The sequence below is a fragment of the Muscardinus avellanarius genome (assembly GCF_963383645.1).
Source record: "Muscardinus avellanarius genome assembly, chromosome: 12".
NCBI classification, from domain to species: domain Eukaryota; kingdom Metazoa; phylum Chordata; class Mammalia; order Rodentia; family Gliridae; genus Muscardinus; species Muscardinus avellanarius.
In genome coordinates, this window is record NC_137798.1 from 102767302 (window position 1) to 102789833 (window position 22532).

The 22532-nt window shown below is 51.2% G+C and overlaps 1 protein-coding gene across 9 annotated transcripts in view; it reads left to right on the forward strand.

The window, feature by feature from the left end:
• EML1 (EMAP like 1) overlaps window positions 1–9649 on the forward strand; it is a gene marked incomplete at both ends in the record, with an annotated part of 196303 nt that extends 186654 nt beyond the window's left edge. For all 9 annotated transcript variants that reach the window (XM_080707633.1, XM_080707626.1, XM_080707627.1 and 6 more), the window contains 5 exons: window positions 4263–4360; window positions 4460–4547; window positions 6302–6397; window positions 7827–7957; window positions 9524–9649. In XM_080707633.1, coding sequence (XP_080563759.1) covers window positions 4263–4360; window positions 4460–4547; window positions 6302–6397; window positions 7827–7957; window positions 9524–9649 — 539 coding nt within the window. The remainder of the gene's footprint in view (window positions 1–4262; window positions 4361–4459; window positions 4548–6301; window positions 6398–7826; window positions 7958–9523) is intronic.
• Between the last annotated feature and the right edge of the window lie 12883 nt (window positions 9650–22532).

Sequence of the window (22532 nt, forward strand, 5' to 3'; positions counted from 1 at the left end):
CAGCCAGCGTTCATTTTGGACCAAATGCCAGCCTGTTTCAGTGGAGTATGTTTAGGAATTCCATAGTCCTTGAGAGTGCTGAGAAGTATGGCCGGGAGAGGCTGGGGACAGGAGAGAAGCCCCCAGAAGTAGGTATGCCTGGGCGGTATCCAGCCTCAGCCTCTAATGACTTACCCTGCTTTCTTGTTATCTATTGGGCAGATATTTGGCTTATGATAGATGGGGTTATGTCCTAATAAGCCTATCATGACTTGAAAACATTCTAAGTCTAAATTTTTTTTGTGTGTGTGGTACTGGGGTTCCTGGAAGCCCTTCTACCTCCGGGCTACACTCCCAGACCTATTTTATATTTTGAAACAGGGTCTCTTAAGCCAACATGGCTGGCTTTGAACCTGCGTGATCCTCCTGTCTCTGCCTCCCAAGTGTGGGGATTACAAGCGTGCACCACCACGCCCAGCTTAAAATTTTTGTACATAGCCTACAAAACAGCCCAGCTTAGCAGTGCTACTCCCTGCCGAGTGCTGTGGAAAGCTGGTTGTTTCCTGCTGGGGTCTAGGGGCTGAGCAGAGCTGCGGCTCACTGCTGCCAGCATCCTGCCATGGGATCAGACCACGTACAGTTAGCCCCAGAAAAGATACGAATTCAAAATTCCAGGCCTGGTTTCCACTGGTGCCTATCACCGTCTCGCTGCCTGTTATAATTTGGATATTAACTGGCCCCCAAAGGCCCATGTGTCAAAGGCCTGGGCCCCAGTGAAGGGGCTCTTGAAAGTGGTGGAACCTTTAGGAGGTGGGCCTGGTGGAAGGGGTTGGGTCACAAGGGGTGCACCCTTGAGGGGACCGTGGGACCCAGGCTTCTTCCCCTCTCTCTGCTTCCTGGATGCCAGGAGGTGAGTGGCTTGCTTCAACATGCAATCGCCACTGTGATGAGCTGCCTCCCACAGCCCAGAGCCACAAGGCCACGCAACCACGGACCCAAATAATTTCTTCCTGCTTTTAAGTTTTTTATCTCAGGCATCTTGTCCCAGCAACAGAAAGCTGACACACCCCATAACAGAAAAATCAGTGAGTCGCTGGGCGTGGTGGTACACACTTGTACTTGTAATCCCAGTACTTGGGAGGCTGAGACAAGAGGATCACAGGTTCGTGGCCAACCTCAACTACTTAGTGAGGCCCTCTGCAATTTAGTGAGACTCTGTTTAAGAAATAAAGAATAAAAAAAACAGGGCTGGAGAGTTTGTTAAAACACAGCTGGAAAAGCCAGGCATGTTGCTGCACAATTGTAATCCCAGTACTTGGAGGGCTGAGACAGGAGGATCACAGGTTTGTGGCCAGCCTCTGTTACTTAGGCCCTCTACCACTTAGTGACATGCCGTTTCAAAATAAAGCATAAAAAATCGGGCTAGGGGTGTAGCTTGGAGACAGAATACCCTTGGGTTCAATCCCCAGTGTAGCAAAAAAGAAAAAAAAAGAAAGAAAACTCAGCGAGTCAGGCCATGACAAGTGGAGGCTATTCCTCCACTCCATAATTAGGAGTGAGTGTGGGGAAAGAGCCAGTCTAAACTTGACCTCGGAGCCGCGTTTTCCGCCACCTTCCTGGGCAGCTGTGGTGGAAAGTGCGGATCACCGGGAGAGGTCTTGAGTGCTGGGGGGCTTCTGAGCAGGGGATAACAGGGACACCCATCCTGAGGGCATCGCCTCTCACACAGGGACCCTCCGGCTTCTGCCTCCATCTCTAGAGGCCGCCACACATTCACAGCCACCATCACAAGAAATGAGGTGGCACTGAGTGTCTGGAGGTGGAGGGCAACAGAGCTGGTGCAGGAAGACCAAGGCTCCTGGGCTGCGAGTCCCTCGTGGGGAGTGACCAGCAGCGAGCTTAAACTGCTACCCCAAGACTGCCGATTGGAACTGTGACCGCTAGAGGTAGAAGTGGATTGCAAGGGGCATTGTTAATCCTCTTCTTCCTTCATCTTAAAGAATAAAGATGGGGGTGGTAAGCACACAGGTATAGTTGTTAAAACTCTGAGATGTGTAACTACAGTATGTAGACTTTAAAGCTTGTGAATTATACCTCGAAGTTGACTTTTAAAGGAAAAGATGATACTCTGACTTTTTTACTTAAAGAATTAACTGGTTATGTCTGGGCATGGTGGTGCACACCTGTAATTCTGTATTTGGGAGATGCAGACAGGATAATCTCAGGTTCAAGGCCAGCAGCTTACAGTAACTTAGTGAGATCCTGATTCAATATAAAAAATAGAAAATAAGGCTGGGGGTGTGTGGTTCGGAGGCAGGAATCCCCTGCATTCAATACCCAGTACTGAAAAAAAGAAAGAGAAAGGGTGAACTGATGACCTCTAACTTGTTTGTTAAATACCAGATGGTTCTGTCAGGAAAGAGGCCTTGTCACTGTAGCGGGGACCAATGGGAGGGGAGCTCTTTGAGACCACCTGGCCTCTAAGTGCAGAGCCCACCAGCCTGACCTCCAGGAGCCAGACTTACGGCTGCCCGCTACCCCGCGCTGCGTCCCAGGAACCTTGGAACTTAGTGATGAGCTGCTCAGGCCCTCGCCCAGACCGCCCGGGCTCCGGGGCCAGCCTCCGGAAGCCTGTGTGGCCGTGGGCAAGTGGCTGTGCCAGCTCAGCATTGCTAGTTCCCACTCCTGAAAAATGGGGTTGATAACGCCTGCCTCGTGTGGAGGCCGGGAGGATTAAATAAGTGAATACCCGGAGAGCTTAGACTAGCACTTGGCCTCGACAGGCACTCAGCACATGTTGACTTACAGACATTATAGTTATCATTAAAAGCACTGTGAGCGAGCTGGGCGTGTTGTAATCCCAGCATTTGGGAGGCTGAGACAGGAGGATCAAGGTTGGTGGTCAGCCTCAGCTACTACTTAATGAGGCCCTCTGCAACTCAGTGAGACCCTGTTTCAAAATAAAAGAATAAAAAATAGGACTGGGGGTGTAGCTCGGAGATAGAATGTTCCTGGGTTCCATCCCCAGTGCCACACACACACACACACACACACACACACACAAATAACACTGAGCAGTTAGGGTCTGTCAGAGCAGGTCAGTCAGAGTGGAGGGACAGTGAGTTCCCCAGCACCCCAGTCTTCTCCAGCAGCAGCAGCGTGGGGCCAGTTTCCAGCTTCTCCCATTCTTTCAGGGTTCCTGGTTTGCCTGAGCAGCCTCAGGCTTTCCAGCACTCCCTGTTTGACCTGGCCTAGGCCAAGACTTTCTAAGATGCCAGGCCCCAGGCCCCACTGCTTCCCGCAGGATCCCTCTGTGTAAGAAGCGGTCAGGGGGCAGGGGTGGGCGAAGGCCTTAATGCAGTGTGGGGCTGGTGTGCCAGTAATTAGTGCTTGCCAATTTGTGCTCTGGAGGACGGAGCTGACGTTCAGCTAGAGTAGGGACTCATCTGTAGGCCCTGCTCGGGTGGAGAGGCCCCAGTGCACCCCCCTCCATCCCGGCCTCTGCCTGGCTCCGGGTTGCCACTACTGGCCTTACTTCAGTATCCTTCCTCTGCCTCTGCTCAGGAAGGGCCAGCCCCGCCCACACTAGCCCCCCCAAGCCTGCTGCGTCCATCTACCCCGCACCGCCATGCTCCCCAGCCACAAGGCCGGGTCTGCTCTTGCCAGTGAGCACCTTTGTGTCTCAGTAGGAGGATCCCTGCCTGACTGCTTGGAGCTCCCAGGGACCAGGATCCCTGGCAATGAAGACCACAGGGTGGCCCCCAGGAGGAGGGCCCAGGCGGAGCGGGAGAGCTGTGGCTGCAGAGGGACCTGTGGGGCTGCCACAGGGAGGCCACAAGGCCTCCATAGAGCTTACGAAACTGTACTTAAAGTTTACAAAAGGGAGTTTGTACGTTGTTACCAGACTTTAATCCATTCCGGTGCGTATTTTTCAAAATACAGCTTCAGAACTGGTTTAGGACTCATTCAAAAGCAGTGTTTTGCTGAGCATGGTGGCACACACCTGTAATCCTAGTACCTTAGGAGGCTGAGACAGGAGGATCACAGGTTCAAGGCCAGTCCAAGCAATTTAGGGAGACCCTGTTATAAAATAGGGCTAGGGTGCGGCTCAGGTAGAATGCCCCAGAGTCGATCCCTGGTACCCTCCCCCAAAAGACAAGCAAAATTTTCTCCTTGAAACCAGAGTCTCGCTATTTTGTCTAAATCTATATTGGCGGCTAGTACCGTCCCTTGTAATGAGTAAACGTGTTTAACGCCTGCGTGTGTCGCATCCGTTTCCGCAGATGGGAATTTCCTTGCGATCGGCTCTCACGACAACTGCATCTACATCTACGGGGTCAGCGAGAGCGGCCGGAAGTACGCGCGGGTGGGCAAGTGCTCGGTAGGTGCTGTCTCCAGCCCGCATGCGCACGGCAGGGCCGGCGCGGTGCTAGTCGGGGTCGTGCGACCCCCAGGCCTCATGCAGCATCTCCTCCCCCAGGGGCACTCCAGCTTCATCACCCACCTGGACTGGTCTGCGGACTCACAGTACCTGGTGTCCAACTCCGGGGACTACGAAATCCTTTACTGTGAGTAACAGCCCGGGAGGAGCCTGTGATCAGGTCGCGTGGGACGTTCACCCTGAGACCCGATCTCCGTAGGACTGGGCACTTGGTGTCATCTCTGGGCCTCGGTTTCCTCCTCTGTAAGATAGGCGAGTTGGAGCTGGGAGTAGTGGCACACGCCTATAATCCCAGTACTTGGGAGACAGAAGGATCTCAGGTTCAAGGCCAGTCACAACAACTTAGTAAGACCCCTCAGCAACTTAGTGAGCCCCTGTTTCAAAATAAAAACTAAAATAGGAGGCCGGGCATGATGGCGCACGCTTGTAATCCCCGCACTTGGGAGGCGGAGACAGGAGGATGGCGCAGGTTCGAAGCCAGCCGCGCTGGCTTAAGAGACCCTGTTTCCAAATAAAAATATGTCTGAGAGTATAGCCCGGAGGTAGATGGGTTCCATCCCCAGTACCACCAAAAATAAATAAATAAATAAATAAATAAATAAATAGAATAAAATAAATAAAATAAGATATGGCTGGGGCTATAGCTCAGAGGTAGAGCAACCCTGGGTTCAATCCCCAGTGCCACACACACACACACACACACACACACACACACACACACACAGAACAAAAATTAAATAAAAGGTTTCGGCTGCACAGCCTCTGAGGTTGTCCCCAGTGCTTAGATGTGGGGTTCAGGCTGCCCAGGCCCTATGGAGAAGATGCAGGGTTTGTCCCAAGGAGAAGCTGAGCCCCGCAGGGACAGGCCGGGGTGGGCAGATGTGAGACGGGGGCCAGGGCTGAAGTGTCAAAGCCAGGGTGACCTGGTAAAGGTGTCACCCAAGGAGACAGAGACCATGAAGGCCCTGCCAGGTGGAGCACAGTCCCTGGCACCCTACCCGCGTCGTCCCCAGCCTCTTCCTGACCATCTCTGCCCAAGTGGGACCTAGGGACAGGGCGGGTGAGTGACTGGCACTGACTGAGCATGTGCTGCGTGCCATGCACCGATCCCTCTGCACCCACGGAGGCTGCTCTGGGAGTCAGGGGCATGAGAAAGCCCGGCCCAGCCACAGGGAGTTACCGGAGAATCCAACATCACCACCTGCGTTTGTCCTGGTCCACAGCACTTTCGGCCTCATCCCCTTACAGATGACGGAGTTGGGCTCAGATGCCCTGCCGGGGGCTGAGAGCAATGGTGGGGAGCCCAGCACTGCCGGGACTGGGCCTCCCTCCGTGGGGAGGTGGCCACCTGCTCTACCTTCTCCTCCTCCCCAGGTCCTGCCTGCAGAAGCAGGGTGGTGTAGGGTGGAATGGCCGGGCTCTAGACCCTTCTCAGACGCAGTCCCCTCCCCCAGTAGCAGCAGCTCCTTCGAGGAGCAGTGGAGTCGACAGCAGGCTTTCAGCTCTGGGTGGGACTGGTCTCAGACGTCCACTTCTGACTTGGAGCCCATGGGCAGAGGGCCACGTGTGTGTCGGGGGAGGACTGGGCAGCCCCTCCCCCGAGTGGAGGGCCTCCAGTGAGGACACTGGGCAGCAGAGGGCCCGGAGGCCAGTCACAGACGAGCCCAGATTGTGGGGACAGGCTCAGAGAAGGAGATGAAAGAAACAGGGAGCCCTCACTGAAACGGGGCTGGGGCTCAGGTCCAGGACAGGCCCTGCACACAGCCCCATGGGTGGGGCTGGGGCCCCCCCGCTCTTCTGGGCATGGTCCTGAGGGCTCGGGCTTGCCTGGCGAAGTTGGGGCCCCTGGGTTAGATTCTCCAGACTGTCTGCTTTCTCCAGGGGTCCCCTCCGCATGCAAGCAAGTCGTAAGTGTGGAAACTACACGAGACATCGAATGGGCCACCTACACCTGCACCTTGGGATTCCACGTCTTTGGTAAGTTCCGCAGGTTTCAGCACGAGACGTTTTCACAATCAGGTAACTGTCAGTGGTCGCTGAGCCTCAGCGTCCCGTCTTGTCGCACTGTTCTGCTCTGGCTCCTGTCCCGCGAGACACTCCAGACAGCCCCTGGGTGGGCCGGCTGCAAAGACCTGGGAGATGGGTTCTTAACCCTCTTCCATGGTACAAAATGGGTCCTGAGATGGCTCTCTAGAACCTTCCAAATCAGATTGTGCCTGACATGCCTAGACGAATCAGGGGCTCTCGATTCACTGATGATTTGTTTGGGTGACGATTCTTTTGGTCCTTAAACTAAACAGAGTTCAGTTTAAAAATATATTCACAAATGACCTAAAATAAATCGCCACAATTGAGTAGAATAGAAAGACGAGATAGTATTTGTAATCTTTTTGCAAAAGACCGCAAGTCAGCAGATTAGTAAGAATTCAATAATCTTGCTATGTTGGTATTTTGCCATTTTCTGATACTAAATGCTCAGAAGCCCTAGGTTTACTCTATAAATGTCAATTGAGATTGATGTGCAACCAGCTCTCCAGTATCCCAAGTTAAGGGGACCAAAAGGGTTTCCCAGAGCAACATTCAGGTGACAAGGTCACCCCACTAACATGCCCCAGGGCACAGGCTCTAACCCCAGCCATCGGGGCGACAGCCACAGACATACCTGCCAGGCAGCCAGCAGACAAGCCAAGAAATGCTTGCCTGGAAAGCACACACAGACCCAGGCCTGATGATTCCTTTGAAGACACTCTCATATGTAAAGAGTAACAAAAAGAAAAAAAGAAGCTGCAACCTGACGACCAGTCAGCCTGTGCCAAATGCTTTGGGGGCAAAGGGACAGCGTCTTGTTCAGAAGGAGGGTGGCCAGCGCTCTCCGTCATAGCACCCAGAAGGCCCCGAGCGAGGCAGGAAGCCCACAAGGCCTGCTGTCACCCCTCCCAGGCAGTAAAGCAGGGCTGAGATTGAGGGGTTCCTGAGGACAGCCGGGGGGAGAGGAACCCAGAAGCACCAGGGGAGGCCAGGAGACAAGACTGCACATCTGTTTTATTGTTTGGTTGGTTTTCTGTGGCACTAGGGATTGAACCCAGGGGCATTCTACCTCAAAGCTATATCCCTGCCCTATTTTATTTTTTTTATTTTGAAACAGGGTCCCACTAGGTTGATAAAGTCTCGCTGTTTGCTGAGGCTGCCCTTGAACCCGTGACCCTCCTGCCTCAGCCTCCCGAGTAGTAAGATGACAAGCGTGCGCCACCAGGCCCGGCTTCTGCGCGTCTGTTCTTAAGGCCCTTGTTTCTAAAGCATGACTCAAGGCAGTCTTACCTTGGCGACAGCGCACTGGCCGGCCTGCGTGGCACAGCGCGGCCCTGCGTCTCTGGTGTTTGAGGGCTGTTTGTGGTCTTTGTTTTAGGCGTGTGGCCAGAAGGCTCCGACGGGACCGACATCAACGCCGTCTGCCGGGCCCATGAGAGGAAACTCCTGTCGACGGGCGATGACTTCGGCAAAGTGCACCTCTTCTCGTACCCCTGCTCGCAGTTCAGGGTGAGGGCCTGTCCCCTCACTGATCCTGTCCCCGCAGGACACGCACCTGTGGGCCAACCTGTGGGAAGCCGAGCGGAAACGGGCCCAAGGGAATGCCACCGGCCCTAGGTGTAGACCACGGCTCTGAGCTGCCCCTGGGGAGTCCCTTCAGATCCACCTTGCTCCTCCCCACCCAGGCTCCCTCTGCCCCGGCCCCGCCCAAAGCCCCTCGTGCAGGGGGGCCTCCCACCCCAGCCGCGGGTACTTCTCTCTGGGCCGGCCAGGCCTGGTGCAGACCAGCGGTCCTGAACGCCCCTCAGCCAAGGGCCACGTTGCTTGCTCCGTCCCCCCAGAGCACAAGGACTCCGAGGGTCCTGTGTCTGTGTCCTTCCCTTGTCCTGCATACAGAACAGGTGAGAGCTGCCAGGTGAAGGAAGAGGGGAGGATTGAGTTTAGGCTCCACTGAACCCAAAGCCATTCTACCTCCAAGTTATACCAGGCCCATTTATTTCTTTTTTTTTTTTTTTTTTTTTTTTGGTGGTTCTGGGGTTCCTGGAAGCCCTTCTACCTCTGGGCTACACTCCCAGACCTATTTTATATTTTTGAAACAGGGTCTCTTACGCCAGCGCGGCTGGCTTCGAACCTGCGCGATCCTCCTGTCTCCGCCTCCCAAGCGCGGGGATTACAAGCGTGCGCCACCGCGCCCGGCCCATTTATTTCTTATTTGGAAACAGTCACACTAAGTTGTGGAGGGCCTCACTAAGTTGCTGAGGCTGACTTCGAACCTGCTATCCTTCTGTCTCGGCCTCCCTAGTACTGGGATTATAAGCGTGCGCCACCACGCCTGGCTTAGATCCACGGGCTTCTGATCCCACAGGTGGCTGGCACTCCCTTCCTTCCTTCTTTCCTTCCTTCCTTCCTTCCTTCCTCCTCCTCCTTCTCTAGGGATTGAATCCAGAAATATTCTACCTTCAAGCTACACCCCCAGCCCTTTTTTATTATTTTATTTTATTATTTTATTTTATTTATTTTTGTGGTGCTGGGGATGGAACCCAGGAGCTTTTTATTTTTAAGACCTAATTATATTTTATTTGGAAACAGGGTCTCACTAAGTTGCTGAGAGCCTCACTAAGTAGTGAGGCTGGCTTTGAACCTGTGCAATCTTCCTGTCTCAGCCTCCCAAGCCCTGGGATTACAAGCGTGTGCCACCACGCCAGGCTTATTTTATTATTTTGAAACAGGGTCTCACTGAGTTGCTGAAGCTGGCCTTGAACCAACAGTCCTCCTCTTTCCACTTCCCAAGTACTGGGATTCCAGGATCAGTGAGGTGGTGCACACCTGTAATCCTAGCTAGCGCTTGGGGAGCTGAGACAGGAGGATCAAGGCCAGCAACGACTCGCAGCAACTTGGTGGGACCCTTTATAATGCCGGGCATGGTGGCACACGCATGTAATCCCAGTACTCATGAGGCTGAGACAGGAGGATCACAGGTTCACAGCCAGCCGCAGCTACTTGGGCCCTCTGCAACTTAGTGGGACCCTGTTTCCAAATAAAATATAAATTTTCCTCCACGCCCTTCTCTTCCAGGCTCCAAGCCACATATACGGCGGGCACAGCAGCCACGTCACCAACGTGGACTTCCTCAGTGAAGACAGCCACCTCATCTCCACGGGCGGGAAGGACACAAGCATCATGCAGTGGCGGGTCATCTAGGCCCCGCGAGAGCCGGGGCAGCTCGTGCCCGAGAAGACAGACTCGCGTTCCGCTTGGTCACTGTGATTTCTGTTTTGTCTAAAAATTCTTACAAACCTCAGGAAAACTGTCCCTCTGCCGTTACCTTAGCTTAAGGAGTCAGCGAGTGCCACACCGAATAAGTGGGCCCGGTTCCACTTTCGTCGTATAATATATGAAACGGCGCGTGTGGAATATAGAAAGGGTCCCAAGGTTTCCGTGGCGGGGGCATTGACAGAAGAAACTGGTGTATCCTTAGGAACTTTTCTATGAACTTTTCAAAAAAAACGGTCACAGAATGCCTTTTAAAAGATGTATATAGCCCTCACTCTTTCACCATCTAGCTTGCTGGGTCAAATATTTATGATGATAATGAGGTCCCGAACCGTGATCTGCTCACTGATTGGTCCTGAAAGGATAAATCACTTGCGCAGAGAGTGAATAAGTGATTTTGCACAGCTGAATCAGGAAATGCAAACGTGAAACTTTCTCGGCCACGTTTTCTGAGATTCCATTCAGTTCTCCCCCTGGGAGGCTGCAAGAAAGGGGTTGTAAGCTTGCGTAAGTGGATTCCACTGCAGTACCACAGCCATCTGAGCAGGGCATGCAGGCTCGCCGCTAACCAGACGCCGCCTCTTCGCACCCACGTGAATTACGTACCCTCTTGCCCCATGAATGGCAGTACGCTGGGCCGCCCTCCTCTGTATATTAATTGGCATGCTATGGTATTGTACTCGTATAGAGTGTTAGCTCATAATAAATACATAAGGCTAGGCTTTACGGTTTTATGCTTCTCCACATTGTACATTTGTATCTTATGACCAAGTCGAGAAGAATTCTCTTCAGTGTACCATCAACCTGCAGAAGGGAGAAATCTCAAATGGCTCCAGGTACTAAGGGCAGCTTTTTTTCCTGTCTTTTGTGCATGGGTGGCTCACGGCAGTATGAGATAAGACTGAGCCAGGCGTGGTGGTGGTGCACGCCTGTAACCCCAGTACTTGGGAAGCTGAGACAGGAGGATCGCAGGTTCAAGGCTAGCCTCAGCAACTTAGCGAGGCTCTCGACAACTTAGCAAGACCCTGTTTCAAAATAAAAAAAAAATAAAATAGGGCTGAAGGTGTAGCTCAGAGGTAGAATGCCCCTGGGTTCAATCCCCAGTACCACAAAAATAAAATAAAATAAAATAATGAAATAAGACTGTTCTGACGAGTAAAACGTAGGTGGTATAAATTTGTCAAGAAGGCCTTATCCATTGTGTGACAGACTGAAATCTATTGTTTACATTGGGGAATGTATCTTGGATTTTTAAACAGAGTGCTAAACTGACTTGAAAACAAATATTAAGATTTTTACTCATTCTAGGCAAGTCGATGAATTTTATCATCCAAACTCTACAGCACTGGTTGTTTAGAGTGGCTGATTACATGGGGCATCTCCACCTGCTGTGGGTGTGCAGGGCACCAGTAACAGTGTGTATTAAAGATGGACCTGGCTCTTTGTATCCTTACCAAATATATTCTATAATGAAATAAAATCTGAAGAGTGGATTCCTTATTGGTCTATATCCATGGAAGCAGATAAATTGAAATATTTAAAATTAGGTATGAGGTACGCTATGTTCTGCTTTATATCCCACTTCTTTTTCCATGTGGGTCATTTGCAAATGAAACTCTACATTGCAAGATAGTATAGATGAGTCAACTCACAGAGTGGGCTTAGTTATCAGACACAATTGTTAGTTTCCCAGACTAGGTAAATGCTGGCAAAGGAATCTTGTGTTTTGGTTTTTGTTTTGTTTTGTTTTGTTTCCGATACTGGAGATGTAACCCAGGGGCATTCTACCTCTGAGCTACACTCCCAGCCCTATTTTTTATTCTTAATTTTGAAACAGGATCTCACTGAGTTGCAAAGGGTTTCCCTAAGTAGCCGAGGCTGGCCAGGAACTGCGATTCTCCTGTCTCAGCCTCCCAGATGCTGGAATTACAAGCATGTGCCACCACACCTAGATTGGTTTTTATTGTTGTTTGATACTGGCAATTGAACACAAGGGCATTCCACCACTGAGCTACACCCTCAGCCCTTTCTAATTTTTTATTTTGAAGCAGGGTCTCGGTTGCCAAGGCTGGCCTTATTTGGCAATCTTCCTGTCTCAGCCTTTCAAATACTGGAATTATAGGCCTATACCACAAGGCCTGGCTAAAAGCAATTTGTGTGTGTGTGTGTGTGTGTGTGTGTGTGTGTGTGTGTGTGTGTGTGTGTGTGGTACTAGGGATGGAATCCAGGGGCATTCTACATCTGAGCTACACCCCCAGCCCTATTTTTTTTATTATTTATTTTGAAGTAAGATCTCATTGAGTTGCAAAGAATCTCACTAATAGCTGAGGATGTCCATGAACCGCAATCCTCCTGTCTTAGCCTCCTGAATGCTGGGATCACAAGTGTGTGCCACCACGCCCGGCAGCAATCCTTTTTTTTTTTTTTTTTTTTTTTTTTTTTGCTGGTACTGGGGTTCCTGGAAGCCCTTCTACCCCCGGGCTACACTCCCAGACCTATTTTTACATTTTTATTTGGAAACAGGGTCTCCTAAGCCAGCACGCGCGGCTGGCTTCGAACCTGCGTGATCCTCCTGTCTCTGCCTCCCAAGCGCGGGGATTACAAGCGTGCGCCACCACGCCCGGCCACAATCCTTTTTAAATTAACAGTTGATCCAGGCATGGTGATGCATGCCTATAGTCCTAGTACTTGGAGGCTGAGACAGGAGGATTGTAAGTTCAGAACCAGCCTGCCTCAGCAATTAGTGAGGCCCTCTGCAATTTAGTGAAACCCTTTTTCAGAATAAAATAGGAGCTTGGGCATGGTGGAGCACACCTGTAATCCCAGTACTGGGGAGGCTGAAACAGAAGTATTGCAGGTTTGAAGCCAGCCCCAATGACTTAGCAAGGCTTTCAGAAACTTAGACCTTATTGCTAAATCAAAAATTAAAATATGCCGGGCGTGGTGGCGCACGCTTGTAATCCCTGCTCTTGGTAGGCAGAGACAGGAGGATGGCGCAGATTCGAAGCCAGCCTTGCTGGCTTAAGAGACCCTGTTTCCAAATAAAATATAAAATAGGTCTGGGAGTGTAGCCCAGAGATAGAAGGGCTTCCAGGAACCCCAGTACCACCAACAAAAAAAAAAAAAAAATTAAAATATAAGACTAAGTGTGTAGTTCAGAGATAAAATGTTCCTGGGTTTAATCCCCAGCACTATAATAAACTAATTTATTAAACTTAATGAAATAGGGCTAAGAGTATAGCTCAGAGGCAGAATGCCCTGAGTTCAACTTCTAGTACCAAAAAAAATTATAATAATAAATGCATGAATAAGCAATTGAAAAAAATAGATATCAAAGAAGAGAAAGGGATCCATTGACTTACAAATCGAAATGACATATGTACACTAATATTTTAGGTATATAGACGCTGTTATTTTTATTCGTGCTGTTTTATATTTGTTAAGTACGAAGCTGACACTAGTAGCTCTTCTGTCTCTTGAGTGCAGGTGATCATGAAGCTGGTTCTGTTGCTGTGAGTGGTTCAACAGTCCGGATTTCGCCTTGCGGATGCTCTGCCTTGCTTTCTCATCAACACAGTGAGCGGTCACTGCTCGCCGCCCCAGTCGAGGCCTCAGACGCAGGGTGCGTCTGCAGCGGGAGGCCGGGTGGGCAGCTGTTGGTCCATGTGACCAGTCTTCTTCTTCCTCCCAGGGACCTGTGGCCACATCAGCCCTCAGCCTGACTCCCTGCCGCACGTAAGGCCAGAAAGTAGAGAGCAGTGTTTATTTGCAGATACAGTAGGCAAGTTTGTTAGCGGAGAAGACTTCCCAGTGGAAAAAAAGATCCTCGGGTCTTTTTAATTTCCCCTCTGTGATGCTAAGGATGGGACCCGGGGCCTAAACATGCTCGCCCAGTGCTCTACCACTGAGCTGTGTCTCCAGCCCTGTTTGCTTATTTATAATACTGGGAATTGAACCCAGGAGCATTCTACCTCTGACTTAAACCTCCAGCCCTATTTTTTTTTATTTTTTATTTGGAAACAGTGCCTTGATAAAGTACTTCAAGCCTTGCTAAGTTGCTGGGGCCGGCTTCAGCCTTATGATCTTCCTGTAGCAGCCTTTCAAGTACTGGGATTATAGGCATGTGCCACTATGAGGGCTTCTTTTTATTTTGAAATGTTACATACCAGGCATGGTAGCGCACGCTCATTATCCCAGTACTTGGGAGGCTGAGATGAGGAATGCAGGTTCGAGGCCAGCCTCAGCTCCTTAAGCCCTCTGCAACTTAGTGAGACCCTGTTTCAAAATGAATAAAAATATTCCGGGCGTGGTGGCGCACACTTGTAATCCCCGCACTTTGGAGGTGGAGACAGGAGGATCGCGCAGGTTCAAAGCCAGCTGCTCTGGCTTAAGAGACCCTGTTTCCAAATAAAAATACTTTAAAAAATAGGTCTGGGAGTATAGCCTGGAAGTAAAAGGGTTTCCAGGAACCCCAGTACCACCAAAAAAAAAAAAAGAATGAAAATAGGGTGGGGGTATAGCTCTGGTAGACGCCCCTGAGTTCAGTCTCCAGTACTGCAAGGAGGAGGAGGAGGAGAGAAATGAGACCTCACTTAAGTTGCTGAGGCTGGCCTTGAGCCTGAGGTCCTCCTCTTTCAGCCTTCTAAGCACTGGGATTACAGCACCGTCCCCGGCTGCCTTTATATTTTTATTTTGAGACAAGAGTCTGGCAATTTACAATCCTTCTAGAACTTCTTTGAAATTAAGAGACCTCAGCCTCCCAAATACCTGGGACTACTGGCTCCTCAGACGTTTTAAGTTCTTTATTGGTGCACTGGGATCATACATGACAGTGGGGTTCACGTGGTACATTCCCACATGTGCGTACCATATTTGGTCTGTTTCCTCGCCCGCTCCCCTCCCCTCCTCCCCTGTCTGCTCATTATCCGGAGGTCCCTTAGCTCTCCTTTTTCACTCTTACCTCGGGAAGTTTTTTAAATTTACCATTTTAAACTTTGTACTAGTGAGATGACATTGGCCACCCTATTTGAATAAGGCAAATACAGAGACCGCACTGGATTCCACCAAAAACAAAACAACAGTGACCAAAATAAAGCAGATGCCACGCACATTGCCCAGCCTATAGAAGAGTTTGCATTGGCATCTGTGTGCTTCTAAAGTGCAGCTTGCAGTATGAGCCTAAGGGGGTGGCCCGTGCCTATAATCCCAGTACTTGGGAGACTGAGACAAAGGATCCAGGTTTGAAGCCAATGTGCAGCCACTTAGTAAGACCCTGATTTAAAATTAAAAAGCTGATGTCATGCAGAGGTAGAACCCCATAGGTTTGGTCCCTAATACTGCAACATACACACACACGCACACGCACACACACACACACACACACACACACACGCACACACACACTTCATGGTCCCTGGGTTTCCACTCCAAGCCGTTTGGGAAGGTGTATTGTTATTTCTCCCATGGGTGCCCCAGCACTTTGAGGAGTCCTCCTATGTGCCCAGCACTCGCTACAGTGGGGACACCACAGGGTCCCGAACAGTCTCTCCCCTGCAGCAGCTTGTGGAGGGTGCTCTTGGCAGAGCCCTGCTGTTTCTCTGATGGGAAAGGAAAAGTCCAAGAGGTGAAGTAGCAACCAGGAAATGAGCTGAGCTGAGACATGTCCACGGGAAGAGTGTGGAGGACGTAGCCGCCGAGCCGAGAGGAGCCCGCACTCAGCCCCCGGCTCTCGGCCATGGGGCCTCTGGGGGACTGTCCTTAGCCAGCCTGCCGCCTGCCTCTGGGCCTGCGAAGCCAGCCTGGAGAGCAGCCATCCCTGGAGCCATGTGTCCTTTACAGGTATTTGGGGGATTCTGTAAGACTCGCCACCACTCTGGGGGAACGGTAGTATTTACTGGATAGACTGAGGCTTAGAGGAGGAATTTACTTCCCCAGAACTGATACTTCTTCCCAACGCGTCTTAACAAATGTGCGCCATGCTGGGAATCTAGGCACGCGCACAGCGCCCTGGTCCTGCCTGAGTGGCAAGTTCAGTGCTACCCAGGAGACAGATCGGACAGACACAGCTTTGTTCTGAGCCCTCAAGAGGGAAGGGAAGCCGGGCGTGGTGGTGCATGCTTGTAATCCCCACGCTTGGGGGGCGGAAACAGGAGGATCCCGCAGGTTTGAAGCCAGCCACGTTGGCTTAAGAATCCCTGTTTCCAAATCAAAAAATCTAAAAAAAAATGGGTCTGGGAGTGTAGGCCAGAGGTAGAAGGGTTTCCAGAAACCCAAGTACCACACAAAAAAAAAAAAAAAAGAAGAAGAAGGGAAGCCGCTGGTGGCTGCACTGGGAAGGGTGGGGTTAGTCTAGCGGGCGTGGGTGATGGAGCCAGGAGCCACCGAGATCTCAATGAGCACAGGTGGCGCTGTGGGCTGGACACCAGAGTGATTGTGAGAGCCAAGGCGTTCCCCAACAGAGGTCTGTGGTAAGGCCAGCAAGGCTGGCAGCGGGTCAGTGGCGGACACACGCTAGGCCCCTGGTGTTCTCTGGTGGGGGAGCTGCTGTGGGCTGAGGCGCAAAGCACTAGGCTTCAGGGGGAGGATGAGTCGGCCTGGGGCTGGCTGGGAGGAGAGAGAGAGAGAAAGAGAGACAGACAGACAGACAGACAGACAGACACTGGGGATTAAAATACTGAAACCAGGGGCATTCTACCTTCAAGTTACACCCCAGTCTTTTTTTATTAATTTAGTGTGTGTGTGTGTGTGTGTGTGTGTGTGTGTGTGTGTGTATGTTTCTAGGGATTGAACTCAGGGTCACTCTACCCTATTTTTTGTTCTTTTTATTTTGAAACAGTGTCTCTCTCACGAAGTTGCAGAGGGCCTCACTCTGCGAACCTTTGATCCTCCTGTCTCAGCCTCCCAAGTATTGAGATCACAAGCTTGCAGCACCATGCCCGGCATTTTATATTTATTTTGAAACAGGCTCTGCCTAAGTGGCTGAGGCTGGCCTTGATCCTCCTGCCTGAGCCTCCAGAGTACTGGGGTCATAGGTGTGTGCCACTGTCCCCGGCGGGAGACGTCTCTTTACTGCAGTGCCAGGGAGGGGAGACCTTGTCTTTGAGGCCCACAGCAGCAACATCTGTGAAGGTGAGGCTCTTCAGGGGCCAGACGTGGCTGGTGCTGACCGGACCAGGAAAGGAAGACAAAGCAGATGGGGCTCTTTGGTGAGCGGCCTTCCAGCAGGTGAAACTGCTAGGTGGGGATGCAGGCATGGTGGCAGAGCCTCAGTCAAATGGGAGGGGAGCCGGGTGTGGTGCACACGCTTGTAATCCCAGCATTCAGGAGGCTGAGACAGGAAGACCTCAGTTCACAGACAGCCTCAGCTGCTTCGTAGGCCCTCTGCAACTCAGTGACACCCTGTTTCAAAATAAAGAATAAAAAATAGGGTTGGGGGTGTAACTTGGAGGTAGAATGCCCCTGGGTTTCATCCCCAGTACCACAGAAAAAGGGGGAGCAGGAACTCAAGATGAAGGGTCTGCAGGTCCAGGGTGAGGGCGAAGAGGGCAGCCTCCAGGGCCAGTAGGAGCTGGTGTTGGGGATATGGGGACAAAGGGAACATGGCCGACAGACCAGAACAGGCAAATAGAGTAAATCCTGGCAAGGAAGATCGACCCAGAAGAGAGTCCACGAGCGTCAGGAGCCCCCTTCCTTACGGACGAGGGGGGAAGGGGACGGATACAGGAATAGTCGTGGATGCTGCTGGTGGTAAGCTAGTGACCACATCATCTCGGGGCAGAGTAACGGTCAGGGGGCGTTTTTCAGGTCCCTTTGTTCTTGGTCTCCTCCAGCAAGACCCCACAGCCAGACCTCACCATGCCCACAACTGGGAAGAGGGACAGTCCAGGAGATTCCTGGTATTCGTAGATCTTAAGGTCTCCCCTCTGCGGCGCGCCCCAGTGGGGGCGAGGGTCTGCCTTCAGCGGGGGCTGTTGGGATAACTGGAAAGACCCAACATCCCTCCATCGGCCCTCCCTCCTGCGATGCAGGAACAGGCTGAATCCCCCGAGAAGTCACAGGCGAATGTGTGCGGCCCTCCAGCCTCTGTAAGGGTGCGTCTAATCAAAGCCTGAAGGCGGCCTGTTCAGGGAGAGAAACACACGCTTCTACGGTGTAGCCCAGGCACTGGGGGAAGGCGCCACTGCAGACACTACAGGGTGGAGCAGGCTCTGAGCCCTGCAGATGCCTCCTGGGTGCAGAGGCCCGGGGCTGTCTGACGGCACAGCCTTTCCTTCTGGGCCTGTCGCTGCTGGCTTGGGACGGAGAGCACCCTAGGGAGATGAAGCTTAGCTTCATCTCAGAGACATAGAGAAGAGCCCAGAGAGCAGGAATTTCCCCGCTCACTGTGTCCTTTGCAGGAGCAGCCCCAGCTGCCCTTGTTTCTTTCTATAAGATCAAGATTGCCCAGCATGGTGGTGCACGCTTGTAATCCCAGTACTTGGGGGGGGGGGGAGAAGGAGAGATTACTGTCCTTTCTAATACTAAAACAAAGACAGTCAGCCACACAATTCGGTGATGGCACATGCTTGTAATCCCCGCTCTTGGGAGGCGGAGACAGGAGGATCGTGCTGGTTTGGAGCCAGCCTGGCTGGCTTAAGAGACCCTGTTTCAAAAAAAAAAAAATACACACACACACACACACACACACACACACACACACACACACATATATATATATATATATATATATATATATATATATATATATATATATATATGTAGGTCTGAGAGTGTAGCCTGGAGATAGAAGGGCTTCCAGGAACCCCAGTACCACCAAAAACAACAACAACAACAACAAAACAAATGCAGTCATCATATCAAATTCAAAAATAAGCTGGGCGTGGAGGTGCACGCTTGTAATCCCAGCATTTGGGAGGCTGAGACAGGAGGATAGCTGTTCATGGCCAGCCTCAGCGACTTAGGCCCTTTGCAACTCAGTGAGACCCTGCTTCAAAATAAAGAATAAAAAATAGGGCTGGGTGTAGTTCAATAGGCATTTTCCCATGGCGTTATAATTTTGTTTGAGTAACTCCTACCAGGTGCATAACATGACGTCATGATTGATCTTTGCTCCTTGATCATTCCACCCACACTGATGATAGTAATGGTGGTGATGGTGATGGTGGTGGTGGTGGTGATGGTGGTGGTGATGGTGGCAATGGTTGTGGTGGTGATGGTGATCATGGTGATATTGATGGTGGTGGTAATGATGGTGTTGGTGATGATGGCAATGGTTATGGTGGAGATGATGATGGTGATCGTGGTGGTGATGATGGGGATGGCAATGGTGATGATGGTGGTAGTAATGATGGTGGTGATGGTGATGATGCTGTTGATGATAGATGGTGGTGGTAGTGATGGTGATGATGGTGGTCATGGTGACAATGGTGATGGTGATGATGATGGTGGTGGTGGTGGTGGTCATGGTGATGTGATGGTGGTGGCAGTGATAGTGATGATGATAGTGGTGGTGATAATGGTGTGATGGTGGTGGTGGTGATGGTGATGATGGTGGTGGTGGTGATGATGGGGATGGCAGTGGTGAGATGGTTGTAGTAATGATGGTGGTGATGGTGATGATGCTGTTAATGATGGTATAGATGGTGGTGGTGGTAGTGGTGGTGATTGTGATGATGATGATGGTGGTCATGGTGACAATGGTGGTGGTGATGATGATGGTGGTGGTGGTGGTCATGGTGATGTGGTGGTGGTAGTGATAGTGATAATGATAGTGGTGGTGATAATGGTGTGATGGTAGTGGTGGTGATGATCATGGTGATGTGGTGGTGGTGGTGGTAGTAGTGATAGTGATGATGATAGTGGTGGTGATGATGATGGTGGTGGTGGTGGTCATGGTGATGTGGTGGTGGTAGTGATAGTGATAATGATAGTGGTGGTGATAATGGGGGTGGTGATAATGGTGTGATGGTAGTGGTGGTGGTGGTGGTGATGATGCTGTTAATGATGGTATAGATGGTGGTGGTGGTAGTGGTGGTGATTGTGATGATGATGGTGGTGGTGGTGGTCATGGTGATGTGGTGGTAGTGATAGTGATGATGATAGTGGTGGTGATAATGGTGGTGGTGGTGGTGATGATGATGGTGGTGGTGGTGGTGATGAAGATTTAAAAAAATAAAGGCCACCCTTATTGAGGCCATAACTCCACTGTGTGTTCTCCACAGACTCCTCTATCAATATTTAAACAGGCTCAAGTCTTTCCCATTAAAAAGAAAACTTTCCCAATCCTGCCCTTCACTACAGGCTCTCTCCTGGGCTCTCACTTGCCTCCCTCCTTCTCTCTGTACTGTCTCCTCAGCTCCCGGGGGCTCAGCTGCCTCTTCAGTCCTGACAAAACCCAAACCATCCCTCTCCTCAGCTTCAGCTCGTGTGCTCACCAGCCCGCAGAACGCGCCTATCTACTCATCCATCGGTGCCTCCAATCTCCATCCAAATCAAACTGACCCATCTCTGCCCCAAACCCTGCACTCCACTCCCCCAGCTGCCCCGGCCAGGAATGTGGGTGTTCCCCTAGCCCTTCCTTATGACCCCTGCCCATGTCAGCAAGCTGCCAATAACAGTGTCACTCCAATCGCATCACTGTCAGAGCACTTCCGATGTGCCAGGCACCAGAGGAAAGCCTTACTCGGACTCTCCCAGCACTTTCCACAGCCTGCTTGTTATCATTATCCTCAGCTCTTTACACCGAGAAGCTAGTTGAGTCGCTAGGAGTTCCACAGCAGAGAAGTTGGGATCGAAGCCCATGTGGTTAGGTTTCAGAAAGACTCACGCCGCAGCCCATGTCCACAGGCGTCTGTGGGCGCTGCCGGCCCTGCCAGCCACCATCGCCACTGGCCCCGCCATCACCACACTTGCCTTTCTCCAGGTTGTCTAGTGAGCTGCTCGAACTGTCATGGGGGGAGGGGTGATTCCCTACTCGGCATCCACAGGGTCCTTGGCTTATATTACAGAAAAGAATTTCAGCACACGCCAGTCTGAGACACAGAGATTTATTTGGTAAGTAGGGAATACACGTTAAAGGGGGAATATGGGACATCTCAAAAGGGAGGGGGAGCCGGGTGTGGTGGCGCACGCTTGTAATCCCAGCATTCGGGAGGCTGAGACTGGAGGATTGCAGTTCGCGGACAGCCTCAGCTACTTAGTGAGGCCCTCTGCAATTTAGTGAGACCCTGTTTCAAAATAAAGAATAAAAAATAGGGCATGGAGTATAGCTCAGAGGTCAAATGCCTCCGGGTTCCATCTCCAGACCCGCAAAAAAAAAAAAAAAAAAAAAAAAGGGAGGGGGAGAGAGGAAGAGCATTTGGAGGATTTTCAGGCTCTTCTTCTTTTTTGTTTTTTTGTTTTTTTGTTTTTGTTTTTGTTTTTTTGGTGGTACTGGGGTTCCTGGAAGCCCTTCTACTTCCGGGCTACACTCCCAGACCTATTTTATATTTTTTTATTTGGAAACAGGGTCTCTTAAGCCAGCGAGGCTGGCTCCGAACCAGCGCGATCCTCCTGTCTCCGCCTCCCAAGGGCAGGGATTACAAGCGTGCGCCACCACGCCCGGCCAGGCTCTTCTTTTCTGGGGGCTCTTGTAAGGAATGAAAAGGAGAAAGTGGGAGAGGACGTGTGGTGGTCTTGTGACAGTTTCTTGTGGTCTTTTCGTCCTTAGGTCATCGGGCTATGGAAGTCTCTATTACCCAATCAACACACCCGCCAGGAGTCTCCTAAATCATGGGCTTCTCAAGATATCAGATCTGTCTTCTTAACGATGCACAGAGCAATTACGGTGTCTTTCCGTTAACTCTAGGATCTCAGAAATTTCTCAGAAATTTGGGAGAGGCAGGCCTGAGAAAGAACTGCTTTGGGAGTTTGAGAACCTGTGGCACCAGGTTCTCATGTGAAAGTTGTATTTTACTTTTCCTTCCCGCCTGTCTCCTTTTCGCCTATTCATTTCTTCTATCCTGCATCAACACTATTAGTCTAACCGTGTCGCTCACACCTCGGTGGCTCTTGGGAAGGTGCTCTTGCCCGCGCTCCCAGGGCCTGTTTGGCCAGCTCTGGGTCCCTCTCTAGCACCGTGTCCCTGCTACCACGAGGAGCTGCTCGTGCTGCCGGGGCGGTGAGCTCTTACAGCGCGGCGGTCCCTATTCCTCCTTCCCCGCTTCCTGGGAGAAAGGTTTTAAAGGCAAGCACAGGTAAAGAGCACAGAAGGGGAAGTGGGGGTCACAGCTTAAGAGAAGACCGGGATGAAGGGGTTACATCCCAGAGAAAAGGTCAGGTGATGTTCCCAAGACAGGTGCCAAAAAAGGCCGCCTCCCTGGAGTGGAAATTATCACAGAAAAAAGAAGTCACACTCGAGCGAGAGTGTAGCATGGTCCTGTTTTGGGGTGTGTGAAACGGAGCTTTATTCAGCCTGGAAACCTTGGCCCCTGGTACCTGTGCACTTGTTGAGGCCACTGTCTTTTCATACCATAGCTCAGTGTATCTGCGCTGTTCACATGTTGGAAACTTCCCCTGGGTGCCTAAGGAAAACCCTGCGGTCCTCACTGGGCTGGTGGCGCACGCGTGTCATCCCCGCGCTTGGGAGGCGGAGACAGGAGGATCGCGCAGGTTCGAAGCCAGCCTTGCTGGCTTAAGAGACCCTGTTTCCAAATAAAATATAAAGTAAGTCTGGGAGTGTAGCCCAGAGGTAGAAGGGCTTCCAGGAACCCCAGTACCACACACACAAAAAACCCAAACAAAACAAAAAATACAGTCCTCTAAATGCAGAGTC